The sequence below is a fragment of the Sciurus carolinensis genome, chromosome X (genome assembly GCF_902686445.1).
Source record: "Sciurus carolinensis chromosome X, mSciCar1.2, whole genome shotgun sequence".
Taxonomy (NCBI): domain Eukaryota; kingdom Metazoa; phylum Chordata; class Mammalia; order Rodentia; family Sciuridae; genus Sciurus; species Sciurus carolinensis.
This window is the reverse complement of record NC_062232.1, coordinates 108,601,743-108,621,093: the sequence shown is the minus strand read 5'-3', so window position 1 is coordinate 108,621,093 and position 19,351 is coordinate 108,601,743. Positions and strand designations below refer to the sequence as shown.

Genomic DNA, 19,351 nt, shown 5'->3' with positions numbered 1-19,351 from the left:
GAGAATTGAACTCAGTGCCTCACAAATGCTAGGCAAGGGTTCTTCCACTGAGCCACAACCCCAGCCCCTCCCCCATGTCTTACTGAAGTTGATGCTACAGAACTATGAGCCATTTTTACATGGAGACACCCTATGCCCATTGGATACACTTCAGGATGAAAAACATGGGCTCTGAAGGGTGGGGCGGTGGGGGTGGGGAATCTAAAGTAAATGGAAAGAACATAATGAAGGTAATTTCAGAACAAAGCTAGTGCCACCAGCTTATCCCTTCCTCTCTCATTGGTACACCACTTCAGTCACCAGTGTATTGTTTTCTGCCTCTTTTTCTCTGTTCAAAACAAGTCTCTGGACAGGATCTGACACTCATTCACACTGAGGTGCAAATGAGCAAGAACAGCTAAAACCTAACAAGTTTTTTTTTTTCATGTTGAGGATTAATTTTTTTTTTTGGTACCAGGGATGGAACCCAGGGGTGCTTAATCACTGAGTCACATCCCCAGACCGTTTTTATATATTTTTAAATTTTGAGACCGTGTCTCGCTAAATTGTTTAAGGCCTCAATAAATTGCTGAGGTTGGCTTTGAACTCGTGCTCCTTCTGCCTCAGCTTCCTGAGTCCCTGGTATTACAGGCGTGCACCACCGACTGGCTGAGGATTCAGTTTTCACACAAAAAGAAATTTAGGGTGGTATCACCAGAGAAAAAACACATTTGGGTTCAACTGCGTGCTATCTTGCTACTTGAAGAATTTACACTTTATTTCGGATTTGTAATTTAGGAAGGTATGCTGAGGAAATTAATCATGACTGCTTCATTTTGGAAATGTACGCTTTCTGGTTGTTTGAATTTTTAAAAGCTAGGATGTAAATCTTCCCATTATTGATCAGATTAAATGATAAGAAATAAAAGTTAGGTTTAATAATTACATTTACATGCTTTTGCACCCTTCAAAATGGTTTTACATCCATGATCATGCCCATCATTGATGCTGAATTATGACCAAATAAGGAGGATGCGAATAGAACATGAACCAACAACTACAACAAATCACAGTTATTAATTCAATTACTTACATTAAGTACTTATCATGTGTTACCCGGGTTTTGTGGAGGACCTCGACCTCGTCCCTCCCGCCCCGAGTTTAAAAATTCAGTGGCGAAAGCAAAAGAAGGAAGGGTTCCCCACATTGGCCATCTGAGACGTACCAGAGTTGAAAATAGAACAAATATACATAAAACCCAAGAGACAGGTTTTGCCTTGTAAGTGAATGTTTGCAATCAAGAGATTAAAGAAGTGCCTACCACGGTGCAGAATTTAGGAAGGTGGGAACACCACCACCAATCTATTCCTTTAGAGACCTGGGAAAGGGCAGTCCCCAGAGAGGTTCTGGGCTTTGCAAATGGTGAGAAAGACCTTCTACAGTACAGTTAGACGCGAGGAAAAGTTCTTTGTGCAAGAGGGGGAGAGCGCCCCGAGGTACAAAGAGCAGATTTAAGGGAAAGAGGATTCCTTTTGCTCACATCTACGAGGGGAGCTCAGGCTCACTGTTGGGGGCGTGTGGGAAAATAGATTTTCAGGGGGCTGCAGGCTGTGGGTTCCCGCCTCCGCCGCTGCCCGCGCCCCACACTCCGGCAACAGTTGGTCGTGCGGGGCCGGCCCGGGCTCTGGGTGGGGAGGGGGAGTCTCGCGATCGTTGAGGGGGGGTGGAGGAAAGGGGGAGGGTGACGGGGGGAGGCCATGACGTAGGGTGGGTGGACGGAAGTGGGGCAGGGTTGAGGGTTATTTAAAGAAGGGGGGGCCGAGCGGAGGGGTTGGAAGCGGAGCGATTCCCCACCCCAGCTCCATCTAGCTCTTTCCAGTGCAGCCACTGCCGCCGCCCAGGAGCCCTCATCCCCTTCCTCGTCCCCCTCGCCGTCCCGCTCCAACGCCATGGAGCCGGACACCTCCGCAGTGGCAGCCACCGTGGCAGCCGCTGATGCGACCGCCACAATCGTGGTCTTAGAGGACGAGCAGCCGGGGCCGTCTACCTCTAAGGAGGAGGGAGCGGCCGCCGCGGCCACCGAAGCCACCGCGACCACGGAGAAGGGCGAGAAGAAGAGGGAGGTAAATAGGAAGGGGGTGTGTGTGTGTGTGTGTGTGGTGGACAAATCCCGTGCCTGGCCCCTCCGAGGGGCCCAGACCCTGACCTTTCGGCGCCGACAGGTACCGGCGGAGCTCCGCAGGGGTGGGGGCGGCGGGCTCGGGGATGGGGGCGGCGGAACAGTCTAGCATTCACTCCCCTCCCCCTTCCTTCTCGCCGCCTGGAGGGCGGGGGCGGGGCTGGGGCGCGGGCGGGCGCGGCGAGGGGTGGAGGGGTGCCCGTTAACCCAGGGCTCTGGAGCCTTCCACAGCCCCGGGCCCCCTCTACCTTCCCGGAACTGGGGTAACAGGGTGGGGGATGGGACCGTGCAGGAAAAAGCCTCCGCCTCTCCCTCTTCTCCCCTCGCTCGCTCTCCCCCCTTTCCAGTAGGCCTCTGCCTGGTAAATCTGGGCCCTTCAATCCCACATTCGCGCTAAAGGGGTTTGGCTGGGGCTTATTTTTGTAATTTGAATTTCAAGGTGCGGTGGTTGCGGGGGGGTGCAGAATGATAGGGAGGACATTTATTTCTTTGGCAATGTAGGTCTTCTGGATTGCAGGAAAAAAATCTCCCTTGTTCGTTTGATCCCCGCCTGCTGAGGCGGGGGATGTCACCTCGAGAAAACAAGCCCTCGGCGTCAGGCGTCATACCCCACAACCCATACCCCACACTAAGGAACCGTGCACGCTGGCTTAGGAAAATTTCCAACGTCTGCACCCTCACGCTCTCCTGCCCCGCCCCCGACGGTATAGTGTTTCACTCCAGGGCCACCCAAATGGTCCCCCAAACCGGCCCCAAGCCTTCCAGGCTTCTGCCTCCCTCTCCTAGTGGGCGCTGCTGGCTCCTGCAGGTTTTTTTTTTTTTTTTTTTTTTTTTAATTAAAAAAATTTTTTTTAAACCCAGCGAAGCCAGGATGAGTTGCTACTAACATATATTAGGGGACCACTCACACTGCTATTAAAGCCAAATCAAAAAATGTGTTATTTCCATGAGACATAATTCACATGGATCGAGCAAGCATGCAAATAAAACTCACGTGGATCGAGCAAGACATGCAAATAAAACTGTGAAACCCCTTGAAAAATTGGGATTAAAAATAGGATAGAGCATAAGGAGTTTTGGTGTATAATAAAATTACAGAACAGATCGTTTATGGGTGGATTTTTTTCCCGTTTACTAGTAGACAACACAATTTAAAAATGGTGGTTAATTAAAATTATGCTTTAGAGATCTCGAGTGGCTTTGTCTGAATCATTATATGATACTATACGACCAAATGAAAAGCTTTTGTGGGAAATTAACACCTTTCGCCTTGAATTAGAAGAGTAGATTTAAATTCAGCAGTTGCTTAAGTGACATATTTTACTGTTACAAGGTTGACTAAACAGAAAGACAATTGTAGTGCTAAGTGAAAAACTGGGAAACACACGATTTAAGATCTTTGTGGTACCTGGAGCCGTAATACCACATCAGTGATTAAAACTGGGCCATACACCAAGCATCAATATAAATCAAATGCAAAATTTAGAAATGTTTCTCGGTTCTTTTATTTCCTAGACTCTGAAATATAAGTGCTGAAGTCGCGTTTGTATAGCAGTAAATATTGTGGAATTTCTAGATTGTATAAGTTTTTTGAATTGTGAAGTGTCTTGGGAGTAATGAAAAATGTATATTAAGCACTGAGCTGATAACTATATATTCATGAATGCTGTGGCCTCTCCAGAAATTGCCCTGATGGTACTTCATTTGTCTACACAGGATGGGGAAATGAAGTGCTATATGGCAGAAACTTCCTAGATATGTAAAGTTTATAACTTTAATCACTATACCTTTCTTATTTTATTTTTAATTTTTTGGGAAAAATCTAAATATATTGATACTACCTTGACTCCTTAAAGCATGTACTGAAAGTGTAGATTAGCCTTTCCCTCATGACACAAAGGCAATTGAGATCCGGCAGGTTGTTTTCCTTCAGTTAAAAAACCACTTCCCAGACACTTTGAATATTGTGCTGATTATTTTCTGTCTGCTCCCTCAATTGCCCTTCTGATTGCTATCACATCATCTGCTTTCATAAGAAGGAATTTGTTAGTTTATAATAGGACATAGATGAACCAAAACCATAAAATCATTTAGAACAACTGTAAAATACAAAAATTCCAGTGATGCTGACCCCAAGGATAAGGGATGCTGTTGCAGTAGAGCACACATTTTAGTCCTGGGTTTCTACCATCCCTTCTTACTGTCCATTATGTGCCTTCCTCTCTCTAGTGGCCTTTGCCTTGTCATTTGCTGCTGCTTTTATTCTCTGGGGTATGGGAAACCACATTACTAACTAGAATTATGTATCAAATAAAAACAAATATGCTTCAGAACGAGAGTACTTTCATGCTGAACAAAGTAGATGAGGTTTAGTGAATTGACTTTTGACATTTGGCTATCCAAAGATATTTTTGTTACTCTTTGGTTCTTGAATTTAACCTGAATTAAGTATCAATTAAACCAGGTTAAGTACTATTAAACCTGATTTAGTACTATTCAACTTGGTTTAAGTGATATTCTAACATGCTAGAAATTGGGAGATTGTATTTTAGGTAGTGAAAAAGTCAAGGTCATGGTCTTTAAGACAAGGCCTTTTCATGATCACGTATTGTATTTTCTTGGCATCTAGACTACCAGATGATAAAATCCACATGGAATCTATTGGAATATCTTATTCACCTTTTATCTTTTTCTGTATGACAAATACATTTTTATAACATATACACATAGATGAATGAGAAGGTTTAGAAGGTAGGTATATTAAAATTTTTTATGGAAGATAGTGCCAATTAAGTAATTACCCATAGCTTTTAATAATGCTTTTTCAGATTAGGAATTTTAATTAGCATATAATTACATTTTTATGGTATTCTACCACAAGGTAAGCAAAGAAGTCATGAATAAAATGTTTTCCTAACATTGAAGTTTTACTTTGTGTAAGTGAAGCTTATTTCCACAAATACTCATGTACAGGAGATGCAGTAATTGTCATTGTTTTGAAACTTGAAAACTAGACTTCATGTAGCCTTTTAAGGAATGATGGGATTTTGACACCCAATTTTTCTTGTTGCTTCGGAAATTAAAATGAGACATAATATAGATTACAGTTTGAAAGTGTGGGTTTGAGGTAATCTTTTGCAGATTTCTATTCCCATCCATCCAGGATTAAAACATTTGAAACATCTCACACAGATGACTATACATAGGAGATTCTGTAAAGGTGATTATTATCTGATCAACTCCCCAAAGTAGGACGCTGACCACTGTCAAATTTCATAATCTTAGTTTGGATTTCCTCAAAGTAGAAATTTTAGTGAATATTGGAAGACATGTTCATTAACTCTTGGAGCCATGTTTTTCTTATATTTAAGGTCATCTTCTGTTACTAATTTTTAAGATAGGATTTCAGAAACAGGTTAGCAAGGGCCACGATAAAATTGACATATCTTGGTTAGTTTTCACAAAACGATGTGTATTTTGACTTCTGCAAAATCTTTGTTAAAATGTAAATACTCTTGGCATTGGTCTTAATGGATAGAAGTTAATTTTTTTGGTACTGGGGATTGAACTCAGGGACACTTGACCACTGAGCTACATCCCCAGCCCTATTTTGAATTTTATTTAGAGACAGTGTCTCACTGAGTTGCTTAATGCCACACTTTTGCTGAGACTGACTTTGAACTCTCTCCATCCTCCTGCCTCAGCCTCCTAAGCTGCTGGTACTAGAGGTGTGGGCCACTGCATCAGGCTTAATAGATACGTTTTTGTTGTTATGATTTCCAGATTTCTTACAGGGGAGGATACTCATTCTTTATATGTACTTGTAAATACAAGCATAATCTTGTTTTTACAAAGGATGAAGATGTGTGAGATCCTTCCCTCCACTACCCAGATAATTTCAGTCTTTTTAAGTTACTGATTGATGTTTGTTTTCACTAAATTACAACTTTTAAAATATCGATGGTTAATAGTTAATAGCTCTGATAAACTGCTTCTATAAAATATTTATGCAACATAAAATTTTCTTTCTATTTATAGAAAACATTTGCCAATAGTTCAAAGCCATACTATTAAATCATTTAAATATATATGATCACATTGCATTGCATAAAAATTAAAATGTTCTAATTTGACTATGAAAACAATCTTAAAATATATTTTCAGGAAAAGAAATCACATTCTTTTCTTCTGAAAGTCTGGTTTGCCTCCATTACACAAAGTGTTTCTGAGAATTAGTATTTACTTTTGTTAAATTTTTTGGTTTGTGGTTGATGATATGAGGCTATTCTAAAATTTTAAATCTTATTTTATGGGTGCACATTTATTTATGCTTTAAATTAAAAAGGGTGAAAAGGCTCAGTGATTTACCTTTGGTTTTTATTCTAATTAATGTCATTTCTCTGGCTTTTCAGATTTTTTTTATTGGACCTCAGGTGCACAGAACTGGATTAATCATAAGCCCTGCTTCATAACATGATCTCATCATTGGTCCATGCACGTCCCACATTGATTTATTTATTAAGTTATTTAATTATCCTTCACTTTCTTCAAGCGAGAATGATGACCATTTTAAAGACCTTGCTTTGCAATTTGATGATATTTATTTCCTTTGAAATTCTAGAAAAACATTTCTCCGTTTCAACTCAAACTTGGTACTAAAGCTTCTAAATCTGAAAAGGAAATGGACCCAGAATATGAAGAAAAAATGGTAAATAGACTCTTGGGTAGGATAGCGAATGCTGTAGTTAATTTTTATAGAGGAGATGTGAAAGATGAAAAACCAGATGTATATTTATAATGCATAGAGAATCGTAGTTCTTAGAATTGAAAAGTAATTTCATATATTAATCTATCATAATAAATTTTTTCCAAGTAAACTCATTTTCAGATGAGGAAATAAAGAATCAGAGAAACTATATGGAATAGTTGAAACTAAAAGCCACATCTCACTTTGTTCAGTGCTCTTTATCCTATAATAAGGTGTTTTATGATAGAAATATTTTATCCACTGAGTGATGAAAATATCAATAGCATTATCACTGTGGCCTTGTGACTTGAGAGAAATCCAGTCACAAAGCCAGGTTGGTATTTCTTCTTCTTGCTTTGTATATATGAATGGATGTTATACATTAAAGAAACAAGTAATATGATAATACGCTTTTTAAGGGAAGTATATTTACACAGTACTTGTAAGTATTACTTAAAAAGTTTAATAGTTATACCTACATATTGCTTTGCTATTCATTTAATTATTTAATTTTTAGTCACTAAAAAGTTAACAGGTAACTGAAAATGATTTCCCCCTAAGGGGTTGTTTTTGCAGCAATGTTATTAAAATAAGTAGAAATGAAGTACATTTTTTTTGGTTGTTGTTAACTGTTCTATAAGACTCTCCCTTAATGTTTATAGCCACTTCTAATGAGACAGTTAATGTTTTAGCAACTCTAAAAACAACATTCCAGTGTGGATAACATAAAATGGAAAGTTTTTGGCTTCCTTCCAGCTAGTGGTCTGAATATATTTGTTTAACTCTTGTATTTATGTTAATGAACTCTTCTGTAAGTTTCTGGTGGTATTAATTATGCATCTTTCATTAGCAATCAGAATCTCTACCCTGTGGTCAGAAAGTGAATTTTAAAATCCCCTCATCTTCATTTTTTTCTTCATCTAGAATGATGTATCTTTTGATCTTATACATTTTTGATTGAATCAAAGTTTATTGTATTTATATGGTATAAGTTGTATGTCCTTTTACAGTTTATTGAGAACTTAAAATACATATCAGCTTTAAGTAGTTAATATGTATTAATGATTTCATGTGTATATGTATATGTGTGCGTGTGTGTATTTTTTTCCTAAATCCTGTCCCCTTTGAGGAGATACTTTATATATGGCTAGAATAACATGCAATTTTCCAGATCACTGTGATGGAGTAGAAGAATGTTTATTATATTATTGTGTATGACATTAAAAATACTTTGAGAAAAGATGGTACTGTATTCTTAGATTTTAATTTCTAGATGCATTTTGAAAATTCTTAAGAGTTTAGTTCATGGTGTGTGTATATCATAGTTAATTTGTATTTCTATATTTGAGATATATTAGATATTTGATGCTTAATTTTCTTACTAATTTAGGAAAAGAAAATCATGCTTTGGAAACAGGATTTGTTTCTGATTTTAACTCTTTAAGAAGGGTACTTTTGGGGGAGTACTGGATATCGAAACCAGGACCTTGACACATGCTCTACCACTGAGCTACAATCTCAGCCCAAAGAAGGGTACTTCTTTTGGGGGCATTTATTGTCTGTCAGATCATTTGGCTTCTATACAAACTATTTGAAATTACCATTTTCAAATTCTGCTACTTACTGACTGTAGAAACCTGAACTAGTTCCTTACCCTCACTGTGCCTCAGTTTTATCATCTGTAAAGTAGGGATGACACTAGTAACTACCTCATAGATTTCTTAAAGAAATTTACAGTATGTTTAAAGCACTTAGTAAGTGCAATATAAATATAAATATAAATATAAATGTTTGTTAAGTAGCTTGAATGAATAAAAAAGAAAACCTTTACTTTTTCTTTTGTTTTGTGAATTAGAAAGCAGACCGTGCAAAGAGATTTGAGTTTTTACTGAAGCAGACAGAACTTTTTGCACATTTCATTCAACCTTCAGCACAAAAATCTCCAACATCTCCTCTGAACATGAAATTGGGACGTCCTCGAATAAAGAAAGATGAAAAGCAGAACTTAATTTCTGCTGGAGAGTATGTTGACATTCCTCTTTCTACTTTTTCTCTTTCCCTGCCTTCTTCCTCCTCTTCACTTATTTGGTATTGAATATTAAAAATAAGCTTAATACCAATGTAAATATGTTTTAGAGACAACATTTTTTTCTTGCCAGAAATAAATCAGTAAAAATGTAGGACAGTTCTATCCAATTCTGAACAAGACCCTAGATGACTCATTCTTTTTCTATGAAAGATGTTAGCAGTACACACTGACTAAATTGACACCTTAGCATTTGAAGTGAATATGACTGTGTTTCTTTTTTTCAATTCAGCTATCGCCACAGGCGCACTGAACAAGAAGAAGATGAAGAGCTACTGTCAGAGAGTCGGAAAACATCGAATGTTTGTGTGAGATTTGAGGTGTCACCTTCGTGTGAGTACTTCATCACCTTGGTGATTTTTTTACTTAAGTTTGGTTTTAGAAAAGTTTTACTTGATTGTTTTAATGAAAGCATGCGTCATCCTTAATTTTTTTCAGATGTGAAAGGAGGACCCCTGAGAGATTATCAGATTCGAGGGCTAAACTGGTTGATCTCCTTATATGAAAATGGAGTCAATGGTATTTTGGCTGATGAAATGGTAAGGAACTGGTACTTTTTAGTGTAAGTTTGAAATACCTGAGTTGACCTACTCCTAACTTCCATGCACACCCAGAAATTTTAGTTGTTATGATGTGAAAGGATTTGGTAAAGTCTTACATAGACTTTCACAGGCACAAAATTGTTACTGAGATTTTATCAAATGGTAGAAAACCGATTGTGCTTTTGTTTTTGTTTGTACTTTGTCTTCCAGGAAGCACAGAGCGAAGTTGAATTCCCACATGGATCATCTGTGTACCCTTTAATGGTCTGCCCTTTGTGTCCTTTTTTTTTTTTTAACCTTCTAGGCTTTCTTATTTTCCTTGGTACCTCTTTAGTTCTGTTTTACCATTAATCGATGTACCATGTTTTCATTGTAGGCTACCTGACATCATTTGGGAATGACGTGGGGTATATAAACCAAACAATGAATGAATGAATGAATGAGTACATTGATGAATGAATGAATGTAAATGTCCAGATTTGAAATCAGAAAAAGACTACATGGACTAAGGAGCAAATCAAAATCAATGTTAAGTCTTGATACAGTAGAGTGCCAGGTAGAAGTCTTAGGAATAAGCCAGAGAGTTGTGGACATATAAGTAAAATAACTTAAGAGGAAAAAGTAAAGCCAAGGAAGATGCTAATTAAGCAGATAAGGGGAGTATATGAAAGCCTAGATTTGTATTTTAAGATCAAACTAATAAAATTGAATTTAAGAGAGAACAGAAGTTGTTCTAGATCTGTTTAACCCAATAATATCATACTTATGAGACTCTGGAGTCATATTTGCAATCACTTATTAAAGGGTCATGTGACAACATTTAGTAGTCAATCCCATAGGTACTTTTCCCTGGCTGAGCAGCTGTTAGGTGTATGGCACAGGATCCTTTAAATCAAGGGTCAGCAGCTTCTTGTACTTACATATTCTGATCTGGGGACTCTAGTCAGCTCAGAGGGAGGAACTTAGTTAATATGTCAGTAGGTGGACCAGAATTATTTGCCCCAAGCACTTTGTAGCCATAGCTTGTCTAAGGTGAAGGCTCCAGTGATGCTTAAAGATACTGTTGACACCAGATACTTTTTTAAATATTAAAAAAGAGAAAGTCATTTAAAGGAGCATAGAAAATTTGAAAAAAATAAAGTAAAAATAAAATTATAATTATGATGTCTGGAAATAACCACAAGTGACCTTTCGGCATATTTCTTTTTAGTCGTTTTCTTCTGAATGTGTTTATTTTGCATAGTTGAGATCACATTGTAGAAATAATTTTTCATTCTGATTTTTCACAGTTACACTTTTTTTCCTGTAATTAAAATATTTTGTAAAATATTTGTTTTTTGAGGGACTGAGGTTGTGGCTCAGTGGCAGTGTGCTTGCCTAGCATCTGTGAGGCACTGTGTTTGATCCTCAGCACCATATAAAAAATAAATAAAATAAAAATATTTTTTTACAGCAAAATGATTCTAGGGAGGTACCATAATTTTATTTCACCCTTATTGCTATTCATTTGAATTGCTTGATGTGTAGTATAAATGAAACTTCTATGAGACTCTTGTGATTTAGTTTTTTTTGTACCTCTCAGATTTTTTTCATAGGATTCCTGGAAGTGGTATTAGTTTGTTAAGGAGTGTAACCATTTTAAGCTTTTTATTCATATTGTCTATTAGACCCATCTCATTGACATATCAATAAGATAAACCTTATTAAAACAGTTTTAAGTTTAGTTTGTAAAGAGGAATACATACTTTGCTCAGAGATAAAGTCAAAATCTATTATTTATTTATTTATTGTGCCCTGGATTGAATCCTGAATTGAATGCAGGGGTTCATGCATGCTAGTTAGGCAAGTGCTCTACCACTGAGTTATAACCCCAGCCCCAAAAGCAGTTTTAAAAGGTCAAACAACATAGGATGTAGTTAACCTCTACCATGGGAAAGGTGGCAAGGTTCAGTATATATTTTTTGAAAGTCCACTGGACTAGTGATCTTTAAGGTCTTGTCTGACTTCAAATCTGTGTTCTTTTGTGGTTCTTGAGGTCTTTAGGCATGTGGCAGGTAAGTACAGAGCCACAAGTCCTTTGAGATGCGTAGCCTGAATATTTAATGCCTGGGCTGTAGTAATGTTGGGAAGAATAGGAAAGAAATGCTGATATCTAAGCAGGCTGCCTGGAGGAAATCTGTCTTTGTGACACACACACACACACACACACACACACACACAATTCCTAGCTTTGTAATTACTAGAAAAATTACATATTAGAATGCTTATTCCTTTAGGAATAATAGAAATAATAATAATAGAAAGTGACTTGGTTAAGCAACATTAGAAGTTCAGGTTCTTGGTTTCTTTTTATCCTCACAGTAAGTACTAAGTTGAAGTGTGTGTGTGTGTGTGTGTGTGTGTGTGTGTGTGTTGTAAAAAGGCTTTTTTCCTTGTTATTGGTAGAAACATAATGCTCAATGCGAGATAGTTGGCAGTGATCTTTTATAATGTTGCATTAAAGAAAGCCTATTTATGGATTTTTTTCCCCTTGTGATGATAATACAGGGACTTGGTAAGACTTTACAAACAATTGCTTTGCTTGGCTACCTGAAGCACTACCGAAACATTCCTGGACCTCACATGGTTTTAGTTCCAAAGTCTACTTTACACAACTGGATGAATGAATTTAAACGATGGGTCCCATCTCTCCGTGTTATTTGTTTCGTTGGAGACAAAGATGCAAGAGTAAGTGAGAAACAAACTTAAAAAGGCAGTAAAAAATAACATCATTTAATCTTGCTAAGTGAAATAAGTCAATCCCAAAAAGCAAAGACTGAATGTTTTCTCTGATAAATGGATGCTGCTCCATAGTTGTGGGGAGTAGGGAAGAATGGAGGAACTTTGGATTGTGCAGAGGGGAGTGAGGGGAGGGGCGGAGCAGTGGGGGGGTGGGAAATACTATAGAATGAGACAGTCACCATTACCCTATATACATGTATGATTACACTACTGGTGTGACTCAGCACTTAGTACAGCCAGAGGAATGAGAAGTTATGCTCCATTTGTATACAATGTGTCAAAATGCATTCTGTCTTATAACAAATTAGAACAAATAAAAAAATTTAAAGAAAAAAAAGAATAACATCATTTACATAGTATTGCTATTGGAGACTTAAGTCACTACTGCTACTAATAAATAATGCTTAAGTTGTGCTTACTCTAAGCTATTCTCTGTTGTAAGTACTTTGCATATATTATTACTTATCACAACATCCTATGAGGTTGATATATTACCTATTAATAATAGACAATCTATTTTTATACTTCATCTGTACTTGTAACTAGTTTATTAACTTAAGCATTTTGAAATTTTATTTCTGTGACTTTTAGAAATCTTATTTTATTGATAGTATGTCTTCTTGCTGACTTTATCATTTGTGCTACTTTGAATCCAGAAATGTATAAATTTGTATAACTTAAATTTTGTCTTATTATAGTCACAGGTGCACACTTACACAAATGGAATCTCTCATGTGTACTGAGAGCTTTGTAGTTTATGTTTATGCAAGACATATACATGTCTATAGATATTATCAGTTATTAGAAACTTGGGTTTCAGGTGGAGGTGTTTAAAATAGCCATTCATCAGTCTTGTAGGCTACAATTATTTTAGGAATGTAGAATTAATCTAAAATTATTACATTATACAAATATGCAGAATTAATAATCAGCTTTGAAAAGCATATTATTAAAATTTGTCTTTATTTTGCCCCCAGAGAACATAGTAAAGTGTATTCTATCTTATATATTTAGATAGGTTATCAAAAGATTGTCTCCAAAGAATGGGACTATAATGAATTATGTAATTTTATCCTCATCATTTTGCTTTAAGAAAAAGTGCTTAAATTTATTTAAATTTAACTTATAAATAGTTTAAATATTGAAATACTGCTTTATAAATTTAGAATTATAGGCTTGATCCTTCACCATGCCTAATATTTCCCATAGGAAATTAGTTACTATGAAGAACTCTTTCTGATCATTGATGTTATTCAATATAATACCACTCTTTATAAAACGTTACATTTCTAAAATACTGATCTTTTTCTAAAATTATCTTTTGAAAATCATAAACAAAAGAGAAATATCTAGGCTTTTGTTTTTTGTAATGGCTTACTAAAAATGAAAATCAGCAGCTTCACCTATGTTATATGTAATCCTAAGTTTCATGAAGTATTTCTGGAAGTTTTAAAGAGACACTTTAAATTCGTTACTGCCCTGGCTGCCCATGGTGGATTTGGATTCTGGTGGTTGGAAAAATTCTTAATTTTGAAAATTAGTCTTCAAAGTCAGTGTTTTTCACATTGTGAGTTGCCATCTGTTAATGGGTTGTGAATTCAGCTTAGTGGGTGGTGACAAAAGTTTCTTAAAACATTGAGAAAAAGTAGAACATTAAGCAGAGTTTCATACTATAATAAGTATTGTTTTGAGAAGCTTTTAAGTTGCTGCTTTCTATGTAAAAACACACAAACATGTATGTGTATACTGGATTGCAACTTAAAATGTAATTTTACACTGGGCCATGGTAAAAAGAGTTTCAAAACCAGTATTTATCAGTCATGTAAGTAATTAATGTACCATATTCTGTACTTAGAGATTAATGTTGACATATATAAAGTCCAGATCATTATTTGTAGACAGATTTGATACTACATGGAGTGGATTGGGTCCTTCTATTATTTTGGCCTTCTGTAACATTATAAGGTCAATATTTCAGTAATAAAATCTGACGTGTTGCAACTCGACTTCATGTACAACCAGAGAAACAACAGTTGTACCCCATTTGTTTACAATGAATCAAAATAAATAAATTATAAAAAAAATCTGATGTGGGTTAAAGTGGACATTTAATTGAGTTAGGAAGTTGTTAGAGGTACATTTGATCCTATCTGATACTAAAGTGGTCCTGAAGCATATAGAGGTGTGATTCCCAAAGATGGTTTTGTGACTCCTTCCTTTTAGCTACCTCAGAGGTAGTGGTAATGGACATTGAAACAGACCTAGTTTTAGTTCTGGCTCTTTTATTGCTTGTATGATGTTCAGTGAATCTCAGAGGACCTGAACTTTATTACCTACAAAATGAGAGCTTTTAGACTATGTGACATTTAATATTTTATCAGGATATTTATATTTAAATCTATCCAGTAGTTACAAACATTTCAAAGCAGAGCTAATTTAAATTAAAATATACATATATTCTATGAAACTTGTAGGAAGAACCATCAAACCAAGTGTTCACAAAATCAAATAATGATAAGGTATTAGCAGGACTGATTGAGGTCTGGCACCTTCAACATGTGATAATTTCCCAGGTGCAACTAAGATTGCTACAAATGCCTTTTTTACAGTCCTCTGCTTCAGTCCAGGCAATATTACACATATTGGACATTCAGTAAATATTTATTGAATGAGTTCATATTGTATTTGGTGCATAGTTGTGAATTATGGAATAAAAACTTTGCAGTAGACAATTCGTTTTATTTATTTATTTTTTTGTGGTTCTGGGGATCAAACCCAAGGCCTTGTGCTTGCAAGACGAGCACTCTGCCAACTGAGCTATCCCCCAGCCCTGTTTTAAATTTTTTATAAACATTTTTTCTCCTTTTGTATTGGTACATTATATCATACATAGTAGTGGGATTTGATATTACATATTTGTACATGCACACAAGATAATGTAATTTGGGCAATATCTGTCCCTAGTATTTCTCTGGAGCTTCCACATATGAGAGAACATACGACTCTTGACTGTCTGAGTTTGACTTATTTTGCTTAACATGATGTTCTCTAGTTCTGTCCATTTTCCTGCAAATGATAGAATTTCATTCTTCTTTATGGCTGAATGTAACTCCATTGTGCATATATACCACATTTTCTTTATTTCATATTTTGAAAGACATTTAATTTTTTCAAATTTCATAATGCTTAGTATGACTTATTTGCAGATATTTACATCTAAATGATTACACAGACTATAAGCACATACATACTGAAAAGAAAAATATATTTATTATTTTTTTGCCATTGGGTAGTGTACACCACATTTTATTTATCCATTGATGGACATCTTGTCTGGTTCCATAGTTTGGCTATTGTGAATTTTGCTGCTATAAATGTGGGTGTGCATGTATCACTGTAGTATGATGACTTTTTATTTCTTTAGGGTAAATACCAAGGAGTGGTGTAGCTCAATCATATGGTACTCCAATTTCTACTCTGAGGACCCTCCATACTGATTTCCATAGTGGTTGTACTAATTTACAATCTCACCAACAGTGTAAAAGGAACAGTTAATTTTTTAATGCAATATAGCTTCAGATTTATGATACTAATAAGCCCCGTCTCACATAGATTTTGCTTCTTTCTGTGAAGTTTTGTGGTTTTACTTTGACCCATAACATCTGGAATTCAGTTCATAGAAGTTACAAATGCTCTTAGTCAACTTGACTACCAAGTTGTCCATTGCCTGTGAAGATTTAAAAATGCTATATAGGGCAAATCTACTTAATAAAATTGCATTTGTAGCCTTTTAACAACATTAGGAACTTCACAAAAACATTAATGAGCTTCTGTGATGCCTTAACAAAATGTACAACTCATCCCTGCTAGGAAATGATGGCATATATGAGAGTTCTTGAAAGGTGAGAAGCATTAATGTATGTTGATTCTTTTTTTGTTGAAACTAGATTGTGTTAAGAATGCTTGAATCTTGTTAAGGATGTAGGGTTCAGAAAGACTTAGTTCATCCATGAAGTCAGAGCTTTGTAATTTAGTGACCCAATGATGTGAACTTTTCTAGTTCATTGACTATACTGTACTCATGTAAGGGGAACCTTTGTTTCTTTTCTGTTGTTGAATATATTAGCATTGCATCTAGATAATTGATGATAAAGGTATCTTTGGGCCTTAATTTTCCAGTCTCTAAAATGGATGAGATTGACTGATCTTCAAGGTCTCTTAGAACTTTTAATATTCTCTTGAAGCTTTAATTCTTTGATCATCTTGTCAGCAATTTCTAATATAAAGAACTTTATTTTGTACTAGGCTGCTTTTATTCGTGATGAAATGATGCCAGGAGAGTGGGATGTTTGTGTTACTTCTTATGAGATGGTAATCAAAGAAAAATCTGTGTTCAAAAAGTTTCATTGGCGATACCTTGTCATTGATGAAGCTCACAGAATAAAAAATGAAAAATCTAAGGTAAGTTCTCAGTATATTTATTCACGTTTTTATTTAATTACTAGGTTCATTCACTTTTCTGTATTCAAAATAAAAAAAGTAATGGGAGATAGTGATTTTATTCATGAAAGGTGAATGAAAGTTTTTAAAATGGTTTTAAAGTCTAAATTTATTGACTACAGGACAAATAAACTTGAGCACATTTTAATTGAAAGAAAATTAGGTGTTCATTTGCTGTGCCTCCTGTTACAGCCTAACTCTTTATGCTACATTATTTTAATATTGTTGTGAGACTATTGGGTGTACAAATGTTATTTGCATTGACTTATTTTTTATTGAGGAGCTACCTTATGTGTATTCATGTGGATTAGAAAAAAGAATTTCCTGGAATTATCTGACTTGTGCGAATTAGAGTGTGGTGTTAACATTGAAAAATATCAATATTTCTTGCCATTCAACTCCATCAACAGTAGAAAAACCTTCAATTATTATGATGAGCCTCTCTTTGGATCACTGGGCTACTTTGGGAGAAACAGGGACAGAACTGGAGCAAAACCACCAGGTGGATCATACTAATTTCAAATTGGAACTAATAACCTGATAAGAGGACGCATGTTAGAGAATAATTATTTAAGAGTATTATAAAAATTAAATTTTTGTTAAGATTATCATTCTTTTATGCTTTTTGTCTTAATGTACGTGGTCTAAAATTTAGGAAGTTCATAGTTCAGTGTCAGGGAAAATGAGCTCAATTGTAGCACTGAAAAATTGTGATCAGGCCAAGTTAGAATTTAGCTAGGTATGTAGATGAATGTGATTGGTGGGGAGAAGGAGATTTTATTGTATAAGGTGATAGCCTGGATTCCATGGGGAAGTTCTGACTCTTTTCTGGGAAATTGAATTGGAAAAAATAAATTTTTTGAAGTAGGGATGGGGTTTTAGGTATAAATATTATCTGCATTCTGTCAGCATAGAAATGTCTGGGATGTTTTGTTCAGTTGTACTTCACTGCAGTAGTGTCACCTGAACTAGGATACATTCCCATAGAAAGTTAATTTTCAAAGTTTACTGTGTTCAGAAAACTTATTTCTTAGCTAAAGTATAACTGAATGTTGAACATTATAACAAATAAAACAGTGCTTATATAACTATTATTTTTCTAGCTTTCAGAGATTGTTCGTGAGTTCAAGTCAACTAACCGCTTACTTCTAACTGGAACACCTTTGCAGAATAACTTGCATGAACTCTGGGCATTACTCAACTTTTTGTTGCCTGATGTCTTTAATTCTGCAGATGTAAGTGTAAGCTATATTTTTTTTGGAGGAGTGGTGCTGGGGATTGAATCCAGGGTCTTGAGTATGCTTAGCATGTGCTCTACCACTGTGCTATAGCCCCAAGCCATACACTTTAAATACATTTTTATGTTGTTCACAGATAACTGTTTTCAAAATGTAGAATATAGATTGAAATTCATAATTCTTTTTCACTTGTAATTCTTTATCTGTGTGTTGGTTTTTTCTCTGGAAAAAATTCCCAAGTACAAAATTTTAAAATGACGGTATTTATTGAAATACTTCCTCTTGAGAATAACCTGCCCATTCAACTTTGCCTATATCATATTGCTACCAAAACTTATGATATAAGCTGAGTTCAGAATAGTACCTTCAACATTTTCTTTTAATTAAATTGGAGGGGCTTGAAATGTATTTCTGCATACCATGGTGACCGGCAGGGGCTTTGAAGTGAGTGGTCTTTTTGGGAAGGTTTATTTATTTATTTTTGGTATATTATAATTATATGTAATAGTGAAAATCATTTTTACACATGCACATAATGTAATTTCATCCATCTTATTTCTCTGTACCGTCCCGTGATTATTGTAGGCAATGACATTTGGTGAATGCTAAAGAACTTATGGCATGTGATTTAAAACATTTTATTTTGTAAATATGTGATTTATGTTGTTTTTATCATTAATACAACATTCCCATAGGGCAGCAAACTGAGTTGAGTGACTTAAGGACTTTGGGGATTGATTTTTTTTATTCTTACTCCTTTTTAACTAGATATAATATTACTGTGGTATGAGAAAGTCTATGTTTTTAAGGAAAAAAATATTGTTGACCAAGTTGCTCTATAATGGGGTCCAAATTTAGTAACTATTCCAGTATTTATCTATTTCAGAAGTAAGTAATACTGGTCATCACAATTAAGCATTTCTGAAAGTACTTTTATAATGAATTATTTCTGTATTGGCTGTATAAGAACGTATAGAAATCTGGTTTATTAAAAAAAACTGTGTACTTATTGCTGAATTTTTATCCCTCCACAGGACTTTGATTCTTGGTTTGATACTAAAAATTGCCTTGGGGATCAAAAACTAGTGGAAAGACTTCATGCAGTAAGTAATAACAGACAAGAAAATTAATGAAGTATACATAACTTAGCCAGAAAACAAACTACCATAGAATTCTGTTTGGACTTTTGGGTTTACCTCTTGGCTCAGTCTCACTGCTTCTCTCTTAGACTTTCTGATAGCCTTTTTGTCTAGCAGACTTCACTATATCCTCTGCCTCTGCAGAATAGCTTTTTTGGCT

The 19,351-nt window shown here is 35.7% G+C and overlaps 1 protein-coding gene and 1 non-coding gene across 7 annotated transcripts in view; one reads left to right on the top strand and one right to left on the bottom strand.

The window, feature by feature from the left end:
* The first annotated feature begins 1,774 nt into the window (after positions 1-1,774).
* The window catches only part of Smarca1 (SWI/SNF related, matrix associated, actin dependent regulator of chromatin, subfamily a, member 1), a 71,684-nt gene continuing 54,107 nt past the window's right edge, over positions 1,775-19,351 (top strand). For 4 of the 6 annotated variants that reach the window (XM_047536647.1, XM_047536650.1, XM_047536649.1 and 1 more), the window contains exons 1-9: positions 1,775-2,102; positions 6,780-6,866; positions 8,761-8,927; positions 9,224-9,324; positions 9,430-9,530; positions 12,081-12,260; positions 16,620-16,775; positions 17,918-18,049; positions 19,087-19,155. In XM_047536647.1, the coding sequence (XP_047392603.1) occupies positions 1,929-2,102; positions 6,780-6,866; positions 8,761-8,927; positions 9,224-9,324; positions 9,430-9,530; positions 12,081-12,260; positions 16,620-16,775; positions 17,918-18,049; positions 19,087-19,155 (1,167 nt within the window). In that variant the 5' untranslated portion in view covers positions 1,775-1,928. Of the gene's footprint in view, positions 2,103-2,184; positions 2,202-6,779; positions 6,867-8,760; positions 8,928-9,223; positions 9,325-9,429; positions 9,531-12,080; positions 12,261-16,619; positions 16,776-17,917; positions 18,050-19,086; positions 19,156-19,351 lie in introns of those variants that run through there. The other 2 variants (XM_047536652.1, XM_047536651.1) reach the window with 2 other exon arrangements.
* Positions 6,580-6,651, bottom strand: LOC124972768 (small nucleolar RNA SNORD112). Its single transcript, XR_007106544.1, has one exon. It is a non-coding gene; the product is annotated as a small nucleolar RNA SNORD112 (small nucleolar RNA).